The following is a 13,218-nucleotide window of genomic DNA, read 5'->3' on the forward strand; positions in this document are numbered from 1 at the left end:
TAAAAATTCTTGAAAAAAATATTAAATTGAAAATAATTTGGGAGCAGATATGGCTCAAGTGGTCAAGCACCTGCTTCCCACATGGAAGGTCCCAAATTTGGTCCCTGGTGCCTCCTAAAAACAAAAACAAAAACAAAACAACGAGTAAACAAACCAAAAACCAACTCAGGGGAGCTGATGTGGCTCAGTGGTTGTGTTCTGGCTTCCCACAAATGAAGTCCAGGGTTCAATTCCCAGACCTGGTACTTAAAAAGAAAAAGAAAAAGGAAAAAACAATTTTCCTTTAGCCAGATTCCATTTTTCCTAGAGACAAAGACCCTCTTAGTTAGTATAGAGTCAATCTTGATATCTAGGGTTTATATTCTCATAGTTGAGAAAGATAAAGTAGTGAGGTAATGGTCTCTTTATTTCCCAATTTAATATCTTTTTGTTTTGTATGTGAGTATTACTTTACCTTATTTGGGCTTTTCTTATAGCTAATGGGAAGATTGCACTTAATACGTTGATGGATGCAGTGGTAGCTGTTACAGGTTAGTGAAGATTATTCTGAATCTAAGATCCTAAATTTACACTAAATTAGATTTTAATTCTCTGTTTCATCTATCATTTCACTGCTTTTATTCTGTTCTGTTGGGTTTTTTTTTTTCATTTTATTGAAGAAATATTTTAATTACTGAAAGGATTGGCAAAAATATGTGTCTTGGACCAAATATGCTACCAGTTTTTTTCAAATTTTTATTTGGAACACAAACAAACCCATTCATAAATGTATTGTTTATGGCTGCTTTAACATTACAACTGCAGAGCTGAATAGTTGTGTTTGGCCCACAAAGCCTAAATTATTTATCAGATGAAAGCACATAGAAGGACTACATTACATGATTCTGAAACAAAATGTTCATGTTTTCTGTGCCTCTCTCTGCTGCATCAGCCTTCCTTACTGATGTGGTTAGAAGGACCAGAGTTGAACTTTGAGCAATGGGGTCTACAGATGGAAGGTGGTCTAGCCAGTGATACAAACTTTGAAAGGATACCTGGCTAATAGCTTGCCAGTCAGATTGCTGAAAATCCAAAGATTTTGTGTTTTGTGGGCAGAGGACACATGGAGCAAGAATGGATGTCATCAGTGGGTGGCCAAATTACAGTCACTTGAATAATGAGTCTCATGAATATTTACTGTATCCTGAAAATTTAGTATCTCTTTTAGTGCTTCATGTATCTCAGTCATATTTAGTATATTATGAATGTTTAGAGCCTTTTATCTATTTAGTTTATCAGGAATATTTAGTGAACAGGTACCTCATGTATTGCCTAGTCCTTCCATTACTTTCTGTCTAACGTACATAATACTTAAAAACTACTTACAAACTACTATCTATACTGAACACATCTTAATAAGTTTAGCATAGATATTACAAACTAGAACTAATGAATTCAACTTCTATAATAGAATGAAATGTTCTTAAAAGCAAATGGACATTATACTGGATTAAAAAATTAACTAGTGAACTAAAACTAAAGATAAAGCACTTATAATTAAGATACTAATAGAAATATTGAATTTGGACTTACTATCTATGATATTTCAACTTGGACATCTTAACTTAATTTTCCAAGAACCATTTATATCTTTTTTTGTGTGTAGCCTTACCCCATAAGTATGGATATTTCATTTTTAGGATTAAGAAACAATTCTGCTTCACAATAATTGAGGATACAAAGTTCTTTTTTGAAACTACTCTAAACAGACACATGAATTTGGTTTTTTCTAATGTTGAATTTTTTAGGTCATATCAAAATTCTTATCTATCTACATTTTTTTCTTTTGAAGGAGGAGAAATTGATATCAGTGACATGGAAAATATTCTGGGGGAAATTGGGATAGAGCTCACAGATAAAGAATGCATGGAGCTAAAGAAATATCTTCCAGATGATGGTGATCATTTAAAATTTCAATATAGCCTTAAATATACTTAGAGATCCTTTATATTTTGAGATCTTCCATAACTTTCTTCATCTGATATCTTACAAAACATAGGGTTTTTGAATGAATTATGTAGTTCTACCATAAGAAAAATAACAACTGTGTCATTTCATTTATAGAATCATTTGCTTAATCTGCAAGGAGGACAAATAACCTATTCTGGCTTTTGAATTCAATGAGAAGCCTCCGTCCTCAAGACTAAGCAGGGAAATATAAGAACGTAAAATGGGTGGGAATGTACTAGAAGCAAAACAAGGAGACATTAAAGAGAATTAAAGAAATTAAAGATAATTAAGAGTTGAATGGTTCAGCATGACACAGTGCCAGCAAACATTTCCTTAGGTGTCAGGAAGTCACATTAAAAATATCTCTATGTTTTGTTGTTGTTGTTGTTATTTTTGTTCCTTTATTATTTGAAACTAAGTTAAACTTTTCTGGGAAAATTATGATGTCTCTCTAAGGCTTTCATATTATTGTCTTATCTTCTTATTGGTATGACCTGATTTGTGTCTTTCTTATAGCTGATGGGAAGGTGTATCAGAATAGGTTGATGGATGGTGTTAAATCAAGTAGAGGTGAGTGAAAAATGTAACGAAAAGGCAGATAAGTCTAGAATATATGCATTTTGTATTCTCTGACTCTACCACCTTATATGTTTATGTGTGTAAGTATATATACTAAACCATTGTAGTGCTCTTTTTCCAAATAATTTCTTGTAGCAATTGTTTTAGTTTGCCAAAGTACCAGAAATGGGTTGACTTTTATGAAGTAGAATTATTTTGGGTAAAAGCTTACAGTTCTGAGGTTGTAAAATACCAAATTAAAGCACCACTGGAGGTGCTTTCTCACCAAAGTCAGCTGCCATGTGTTGTAGCAAGATGGCCGCTGATCTCTGCAGAGGTTTGAACTTAGTTCAGGGCAGCCAGACATAGGGCTTGTCTCTTTCTGGGCCTTCTTCATCTTGGTTGTTTTTCTTTCTTCCCAAGTTCAACTATAAGCTATCAAGCATATAGCAGGTCCACTTCTCTTGAGTTGCTCCCTGGGCCTGGCTTCTTCGGTCTTCATGCTCTAGTCCTCTCTTACATGGCAGGATCAAACATGGTAGTTTCCTTTTCCTCTCTCTCTGTCTCTCTCTGTGTTTCCATTTATATGAAACACAGCAAGGAGGCAGAGACTCAACCTGACGTAGTCCAATCAAAAGCCCTAAGTCAGTCTTATCAGGTAATCTAATCAAAGAACCCTCAACTGAATTTAATGCAATCAAAGGGTATCACACCCAATGGGTAGGTTTAAAAACATAATCTTTCTCTTTTTGGGATTCATAAAATGATCTCAAACTGCCCCACTGATTGTAAACCTTTTTAAGTGAAAACTCACATAAAATCAGGACCCTTGAATGGCTTCTCTCAGTGAAATTGTAACACCTCATTAGCACAGGTAGATGAAAAGGAAGTATATCTGTATAATCCTGGAGTCCATGGGGGGAAAAGTCTTCTTTGAAAATGACTATGGGCCTATGTTCACATGGGTTCTAGTTTGTATTTCCATTTCTTGCATGACCCAGAAACCAACAAGCCATAAAATTAACAAAGAGTTAGTATAAGGTTTGTAGTAAACCTAGTTCATGGAACTTACCCACATAACATATTCAGCAAGCTTGTTCTATAAAACCTTCCTAAAATGACCTTGAAAGAAACAATTACAAAAGATATGAAAAATTCATCACTACATCACTAGTGAATATCAATAGTGAATATCAATAAACAAAAAATCTGACCCCTAAGATTTTCTCTGATACAAATGTTGTATATAAACTATTAAAATATATGCTTGAGGTGATTAAATGCATGTGAAGATTGTAATCATTTAAAAGGAAAAGGTAGATTCGAAAACGGCCAAAATAAAATTGATATATGTGAATAATTCAGGAAAATTAAAACCCAATGGATCATTAAAAAGCAGAATATACATTGCTGATAGGAAAAGTAGTTGTGTAGAATAGAGCTTTGAAAAATTACTGAGATTGCAGCATAGAGAGAGAAAAATAGAAATAAGAAAAAAAGGTTAGGGAACATGAGGGTTAGAGTGACATCTAAAAAAGCCCTACTTGCAACTCCTACCCTCTGGTTTATTGGACTTACCCTAGCCAGCTAACAGGGAGGTGAAGAAGGTCAACCACCACACCAGGGAGCCAAGAGTGCCTACAACTGCAAGCAGGAGAATTGCATCCATCATCCATGTGGGATCTAAGCCCCCTCTTGATATAGAGGTAGAGTAGACATCACCATCCCAGAGTCCACAGGATGGAGGAATAGAATATGGATTAGAGTGGACTTACTGGTATTCTATTATGGAACTATTTTGATTAGTATGGAAGAAATTGTAGCATTGATGTGGAGAAAGTGGCCACAGTAGCTGCTGATGATAGGGAGAGGGAAGAAGAGATATGATGTGGGGACATTTTCAGGACTTGGAGTTGTCCTGGGTGGTACTGCAGGGACAGATGCTGGACATTGTATGTCCTGCCATGGCCCACTGAGTGGACTGGGGGAGAGTGTAAACTACAATGTAAACCACTATCCATGTGGTGCAGCAGTGCTCCAAAATGTATTTACCAAATGCAATGAATGTGCCATGATGATGAAAGAGGTTGTTGATGTGGGAGGAGTGGGGTGAACAGGGTGGGGTGTATATGGAGACCTCATATTTGTTTAATGTAACATTTAAAAAACAAATAAGGGGGGAAAAAAAACAAAAAAAATAGAGTTTCATGAAATCTTTTAAAAATTAAAAAAATAAAAATAAAAATCCCTACAGCAATATCATAATTATGATGAAATGCTGAATGCTTTACCTTTAAGACCAGGAATAAGGTAATTGCTCTCACCACTCTTATTCAACTTCATACTGGAGTTTGTAGCCAGTAAAATAAGGAAAGAAAAAGAAATAAAAGGCATATAGATTGGAAAAGAAGGGCTAACAATCTCTTTATTCTCAGATAACATGATTTTCTATATAGAAAATCCCAAAGAAGCTACCAAAAAACCCTACTAGAACTAATAAATGAGTAGACTTAAAGGTAAATATATGAAAATCAATGGTATTTTTTTATACCGTGAACAGTTGGATATTAAAAAATTTTTAAGTACCATTTAAAATAGCAGCCCCCAAAATATGAAACATTCTTAGGGATAAATTTAGCAAAATATGGGTACTATATGCTAAAAATAACGAAACATAAGAGAAGTCAAAGAAAGCCTAAATAAGTAGAGGAAATAAGTATATTGGAAGATAATTCATTATTGTTGTCAATTCTCCCATAATTGATTATCTACAGTTTCAAAACAAACTTAAGAATACTTCATTAAGCTATTCAATTATGATTTTTTCACTTTTATTTATGGATATTATACTTCGATTTTTAAGGTAAAATAGACAAACACTAAGCACAGATGATTTAACAGGTGAATTCTACCAAACATTGAAGATTCACATAATATGTACGATTCAAACTCTCCAACATAAAATAAAAGCTCCCCAGCAAATTTATGAGGTTAATATAACCTCGATATCCAAACCAGGAGGAGAAATTATGAGAAAGGGAAATTACACAGCAATATTAATTGAGAGCATAGATGTAAAACTCCCAAACAAAATACTAGAAAACATGATATAATAATACATTAATAATAATTAACAATAAGCATGATAAACTGGGTTTCTCCCAGAAAAATATATTTAGTTTCATAGTAGAAAACCTATTAATAAAATGCCCTCCTAAAGAGAAAATCCATATAATCATTCCTATAAAATGTAGAAAGAGCATTTATCATTCAATCTCTGCATAATAATCTCTTAATAAACTAGGAATAGAAGGAAACTTGAACTATCTCTCACAATTCAAGAACAAGATAAGAATACACACCACCTCCATTTCTGTTCAATATTGTACTGAAGGTTATTGTGCAAAGCAATGTGAAATGAGATTTTAAAAAAATAAACTTAGGAGGATTGGAAAGAAGAAAAAAATGTTTTTGTGGGAAACAAAGGCATGTTTCCATGGAAGCAAGTTTTAAAACAAAGTGATAGCAATACAGCTGGACATTAACTTTATGCAACATACTAGCAGTGTTTGGGATTGCTGCATACTACAGTGTTGTTATTTTAATCTATGATAAGAAGTTGTTTCTGTGACACACACTCTTTTATAATAATTAAAACCATAATTAACCACATTGTACTTTTCTTCAATATTATGCTGAAATATTGGTAACTTTATACACTCTTAAGCATTTATAGAAAACTTTTACTCATACAACTTTAATTAACAGAGGGTTAAAGGAAAGAAAAAACTTGTTAATTTTATAACACTTTAAAACACCTTTTATTCAACATAACATTAAATGAACTTAATTATTACTTTAATTTTTCTTTCAAGGTAAAAAACAAATCTCTTATAATTAGTTTGGAATAAAAGGCCACTTTTCAGGATTTGATTTTGAGAAAGCAATTTTGAACATTATGTTCCTTTAAAAGAGAGAAAACTTTTCCTCCTTGGAACACTGAGGAAATGATAAGGTTAAAGCACAAGAAGCTATTTTGATAAAACAGACTTTCTTTGTATACTGATTATTGAGGATAAAAACTTTTACCAAAACAGATTAATGATTTGAGAGGCTTTGAGAAAGAACAAAATTTTAACTTTGTGTTAGTATACTACTTGATATTAAAGCTTTTAAAATTTTATAGATAGACCCATCAAATCTTATTCAACTTTAACCATAAAAATTCTTTTTCCACAAACCTTCTGCACTTTTAGTATTCACTCAGGTTTTGTTCCATATTTTACTCTTTCTTAATAACCAATTATTTTATCTTAGGACAATATCATCTCCTGTTTCCTTAATAATAAAAACACATTTCATATAGCCCACATATGAAGTAATCAAGCAAACTTCTTATAACATAATACCGTCAACACTAAACAAGCTTGTTAAAATAATGAACTTTTCTTTACTTTAAATACTTAGTAGCATGCAATATCAGAAAAGTTTCCTAAAAGCAAGTTGTCAAGGGAGGCTGGCTGCAGCCAAGCTTTTCTGTTATAAAATTACCTTTTATTATTATTATTATTAATTAAGGTTTGTTTAATAATGACCTTTTGGAATTAGCCACTTAAACACTTTAATTTAAACAATGCTTCATAAGACTTTTTATAATTATTTATAACCATATAGACTATATTTATATTATTTTAAGACAAATTTTACTTTTACAGAACACATTTCTTAACTTAAAGTTACCACAATGCTTTCAATAACTTGCCACATGCATTTAAGTTCCAAGAGTTTATGAAAATTAGCCATCCTACTTTAGGACAAAACACACCTTTTTGCAAAAACGTATTAAATTTCAGTTAGCATTCTCACAAACTTTCAACCTTTTTAATATTCATTTAAATTTTACATCCTTCATATTATCCTGTGAAAAAAAATAAGCTATTCATTTTAATCTAGGCAAGAACAACTTTTTATAAAAAGACTTATAGTAATTTTGTTAATCAAGACTCACAATTTTTATCATTGTAGAGATCTTATTAACATTAAACTTATGTATTAATACAAGCACTTATTTAATTTTTGGCCATTTGAATAGAGCTCTTTTATAAATTTTTATTAATTTATATTACCATCCGGAGGTATCAAAATATATACTGACATTGAACGAACAGACAAACACAGAACAATCACAACACAGTAACAGAAACATACAGTTTACAAGTAACTCATAATTCTTACTTTCTTGGTGTAGCTGCTTTTAAGTTCTTATTAAGATTTCTTCTGGAATCCATGTTGCCTGTAACATGCAAGCGTGTGCTTGGAAACATTTTTATTAGTTATCAACAGTCAGTTAAGATAACTTGAGACAGACTGTTAACACACATTTTTGGATTATTACTCTGTAAGACTATACTGAGACTTGAAGTTCAGGAGTAAACTATTGATTTAAAACTGAAAATTCCTTTTTAAACCTTGATAAAAATTTTGTACTAATTTTAATATCTTGGTTAAATAAGCCCAATTAGAATTAGCATGGAAATAATACAGAACACCAATGTTGCCATGTTTTTCTCTTTTTTCAGTGGCTTAACTCTATTAACCCCCACTAGCCCACAGCTACATTGTCATGTAGACAGCAGGGGGCTTGCAGAGTTGCTGCCAGAACAGTTTCCTTATCTTAGTTAACACTTTAACAGAGAGTTTTCTTACAAGCCTGATTTCACTAACAAGGACATTATTTAGTATCTTTGCCCATTTTGAATCTTTCAATAGTTTAAAAGTTTTTGGCTCAGGATGAAACTTGACACCCCCTTGCAGATTCTTTGTATCTGGTGGTATCACAGGTAATGTTACTGGGAAAGCAGATAATAATTGTTTAACATAAGGCAAAGCATCGGCAACATCTGAAAACATTTCTAATTTAGGCTTAGTAACAGAAGGCAATTCAGTAGGTGCAGAGAGTTGTACTGGCTACACAGAAGATATTTCATTAAGACACTTCACTGAGCTTTTATTGATGAAAGGGTTAATATCAGGATGAGGGGAAAAAACATGATGGTTCCCCATTCGCCTCAACCTCCTGTTTTTGTTCCAATTTACTTTCTTTCATTTTAAATTTACTTATGGGCTTAGAAAATATAGTAATTTCATCTTTCTCTCCTTCTTTAGACTGTAAAGGATTTAAGTCAGCAGCAATTTGCTGGCACAAAGCCCACACAGATAAAGGAATGGATTCCCCTCTTTGATATACTCTTCGTAAAGCTTTCATTACACATTTCCACTGTTTCAAATTTAAAACATTATGCCCCTGAGGCTGAAACCAGTAACAATGTTTCTGAACTAAGGCAAAAAATTCGAGTAAATCTGCTGTTTTTATTGTGACGCCAACTGTATGTAAAAGCATTTTTAAAACTTGTGAATATTCTTCCAAGCGTCCTGGCTGATTATCCATACCCTGATGCTAGCGGAAACAATATTAAAATATATTTACACACGGCAATGCCAAACCTGGGTTACTACTGATTGACGCTCTTACCTTAAAGAAGGCTTTTCTGTTTCCACGTTCCCAATACTCTCGTGGAAGAATCTCTGCTAAAGTTATTGCCTCGGGCCCCACGTTTAGGCACCACTTGTAGGAGAAGACAGACCCGAGGGTATCAGGAATGAAAGATAGAGAAAGATTGGGTTCAAGGGATCTGCGAGCATTGAAGCCTCAAGCTCATCAGACAAGTTTATTAATCTCAGGGGCTTCTTTATATACCCCAGGCAATTGTGAGAACCAGCAACTAATTGAAACAAATACACTCATTAATCTGTTGCCCAGGTTGCTTGAAGTATCAAGTCTGGGTTCTGCTTGAATGTTATGTTTCCCAGAGAGATTAGCCACCTGCACGTATATATCTAGGGACAGCATGACCCAGTGGTCAGAAAGTAACTTGCTTCCATGGAAACAACATGCCTTTGTTTCCCACAGTTTTAGCTTTAATTATTAAATGGCTTTATTTAGGTATATTTTACATATAATATACACCCAGTTCAAGTGCACAATTCAGTGAGTTTAGTAACTTTACTGAGCAGGACAATCATCAGTATAAACCAATAATATTTCATCCCCCAATAAGATACCTTATGCCAATTTATAGGCTTTTTTTTTTCAACCTCATTTTTTAAAAATTTTTGTCTTTTTTTTTTAAGGTACATAGATCACAAAAAATGTTGCATTAAAAAATATAAGAAGTTCCCATATATCCGCCCAAACCCCACCCCACTCCTCTCACATCAACAACCTCTTTCATCATTGTGGCACATTCATTGCATTTGGTGAATACATTTTGGAGCACTGCTGCATGCATGGATTATATTTACATTGTAGTTTACACTCTCCCCCAGTCCATTCAGTGGATTATGGCAGGATAAACAATGTCCTGCATCTGTCCCTGCAACATCATTTAGCACAACTCCAAGTCCTGAAAATGCCCCCACATCGCATCTCTTCTTCCCTCTCCCTGCCCTCAGCAATTACCGTGGCCACTGTCTCCATATCAATGACAAAATTTCTTACATTGCTAGAGTCACAATAGTTCTATAGTAGAATACCAATAAGTCCACTCTAATCCATATTTTATTCCTCCATCCTGTGGACTGTGGGATGGTGATGTCCACTCCACCTCTAAATCAAGAGGGGTCTTAGGTCCCACATAGTTGATGAGTGTGATTCTCCTGCTTGCAGTCATAAGCAGTCTCGGTTCCCTGGTGTGGAGGTTGACCATCTTCACCTCCCTGTTGGCTGACCTGGGTAAGTCCAATGACCTGGAAAGTAGGAGTTGCAACTCTGCTGAGGCTCAGGGCCCAGCTGGCACATGAGCAGTCCAGAGATTCAGGTCTCCTGAGTATACACCAACCCCCAGCACCTACCACAGATTCAGTAAAAGTGACAGAAGAGGCATGCATAGAGAAGTCACATCTGAGTCCCACTCCATCACACTCAGGAAAAAGAATTGCAAACATGTATAGCAGGGGAAGCATAGAGAGACTGAGAGGTGATGAATTTTGTTTATTTCTTGTTTAATATTATTATTGGAATAATGAAAATGCTGCAAGAATAATTGAAGTGATGAATGCACAAGTATGTGAATACCATTGATTGTACTCTTTGGATGTATTCATACTTTATTAATATGTACCAACAAAATTGATGTGTTAAAAAAAGAGAGAGAAAAGATTAGAGTGGAGTTAGTTAAAATAGAGAATAGAAAGACAATTGAGTGAATAAATGAAACAAAAACCTGGGTCTTTGAAAAAAGATAAAATTAACAAACCTTTAGCTAGACTGAGAAAGAAAAAAAAGAGAAAGATGTGCAAATAACTAAAATCAGAAAAGAAAATTGTGATATCACTAATTACCTTATAGAAATAAAAATGATTCCAAGAGAATACTATGAGGATTTGTTCATCAACAAATTAGGTAATCTGTAAGAAATATAAAAACTCCTAGAAATAACTAAATTACCTAAATTACTCAAGAAGAAACAAAAAAACTTCAACAAACTTAAAACAAGTACAGAGATTGACTCAGTAATCAAAAACCTTCCAGGACCAGAATTCACTGGTGAATTCTATTAAACATTTAAAGAAAAAATTACATTCAGTGAGTTTAGTAACTTTACTGAGCAGAACAATCATCAGTATAAACCAATAATATTTTCATCCCCCAATAAGATACCTTATGCCAATTTATAGGCTTTTTTTTTCAACCTCATTTTTTAAAAATTTTTAACTTTTTGTCTTTTTTTTTTTAAAGTACATAGATCACAAAAAATGTTGCATTAAAAAATATAAGAAGTTTCCATATATCCGCCCAAACCCCACCCCACTCCTCTCACATCAACTACCTCTTTCATCATTGTGGCACCCTACTTCAAACCATATACAAAATCAACTCAAAATGGGTCAAGGCTATAAGAGTAATGTAAAATTCTTAGGCGATAATATAAGGTCAAATCTTCATGACCTGGGATTCAGCAATGGAATCTTAGATATGACACCAAAAGCCTGGGCAAAAAAAAAAGAAAAGAAAAAAAAATAGATAAATTTGATTTAATCAAATAAAAAACTTATGTATTAAAGGAAATCATCAAGAAAGAGAAAAAACAACCTACAGAATGAAAGAAAAATTTTGCAGACCTTATAACAGATAAGGGCTTGATGCCCAGAAAATATAAAGAACTTTTAAAACTCAACAACAAAAGGACAAGCAAACCAATTTAAAAAGACTTGAATAGACATTTCTCCAAAGAATATATACAAATAGCCAGTAAGCATATGAAAAGATGCTCAACATCATTAGCCATTAGAGAAATGCAAATGAAAACCACAATGAGATAACACTTCACATCCACAATAATGGCTTTTTTAAAAAAGAATGGAATATATAAGTGTTGGGGAGGATTCAGAAAAATTGAAACTCTATTGCATTGCTGGTGGGAATGTTGAATGATGCAGCTGCTGTGAAAAGCAATATGGTGGTTCCTCAAAACATTATATATAAAATTACCATATGAACCAGAAATTGCACTTCAGAGTACATACCCAAAGAAAGTGAAACTGGGTCTCAGATAGATACTTGTATATGTTTATAGCAGCATTATTCACAATAGCCCAAAAGCAGAAACAACTCAAATGTCCATCAAAAAATGAATGGATAAGCAACGGTGGTAAATACACCCAATGAAATATTATTTGGCCATAAGAAAAAATGAAGTTGAGACATTGCAACATGAACTAACATTGAAAACATTATACTCAGCGAAATAAGCAAGGCACATAAACACAAATACTGTATGATATCCCTTACAACGGATGACTATAGCATATTCGTAAAGATAGAAGCAATTCAGAGGTTACCAGGGCATGAGAGGATGAGGAAAGGAGAATGTTTGTTTGTTAAAATAAGAACAAGAAAAAACATGAAATTTTCATTAAGTAAAAATCTTTCAATTCTGAGCTATTATTATAAAATTATGTCTTTAAAATTGGTAAAACAATTTTTAAAAAGTCACAAAAATTGAATTTTAAAAAAATATTAAGCATATGTTTTTTAACAAAGAGTCTTAGAAACACACCTAACACAAGATATACATCATCTTTATGAAAAGAAGAGTAGAATATACCTAAGAATACTTAGGTTAATGAGATATGTACCATCTTCATGGATAGAGAAAAGACATGTTGTAAACGTCATTTTTTTCTAACATGAATATAAACAATGAAAATAAAAACATTCAGAAGTTTTGTTTTAACTTGGTAAGTAACAAACTGATCTCAAAAATTTATATCTAAGTGCATTCAGTATAGGATAACTAAAATAATTTTGAATAAGAAAAAAGTGACAGACTATAGATTTTATAAAGATATGGTAATTAGGACAGTATTTTGTTGGCACATGGACAGTCTGTGGAACAAAATGGAGACCCCTAGATGCAGGCTTACATATATATGGATATTAGAAACATGTAATATGTGACATTAAAAAGCCCTGAGGGAGGCAGATGTGGCTCAAGCAATTGGGCTCCTATATAGGAGGTCCAGGGTTTGATTCCCTGGGCCTCCTGGTGAAGGCAAGCTGACCCGAGTGGAAAGCTGGCCCACACAGAGTGCTGGCCCACATGGAGTGCT

At 33.4% G+C, this 13,218-nt stretch overlaps 1 protein-coding gene across 1 annotated transcript in view; it reads left to right on the plus strand.

The window, feature by feature from the left end:
• Positions 1-13,218, plus strand: part of LOC111760565 (uncharacterized) — a 187,817-nt gene that overhangs the window by 90,955 nt on the left and 83,644 nt on the right. The window contains exons 15-17 of the mRNA XM_071210908.1: positions 477-530; positions 1,832-1,936; positions 2,506-2,559. Of these exons, the coding sequence (XP_071067009.1) occupies positions 477-530; positions 1,832-1,936; positions 2,506-2,559 (213 nt within the window). The remainder of the gene's footprint in view (positions 1-476; positions 531-1,831; positions 1,937-2,505; positions 2,560-13,218) is intronic.

This window comes from Dasypus novemcinctus, chromosome 21, assembly GCF_030445035.2.
Source record: "Dasypus novemcinctus isolate mDasNov1 chromosome 21, mDasNov1.1.hap2, whole genome shotgun sequence".
Taxonomy (NCBI): domain Eukaryota; kingdom Metazoa; phylum Chordata; class Mammalia; order Cingulata; family Dasypodidae; genus Dasypus; species Dasypus novemcinctus.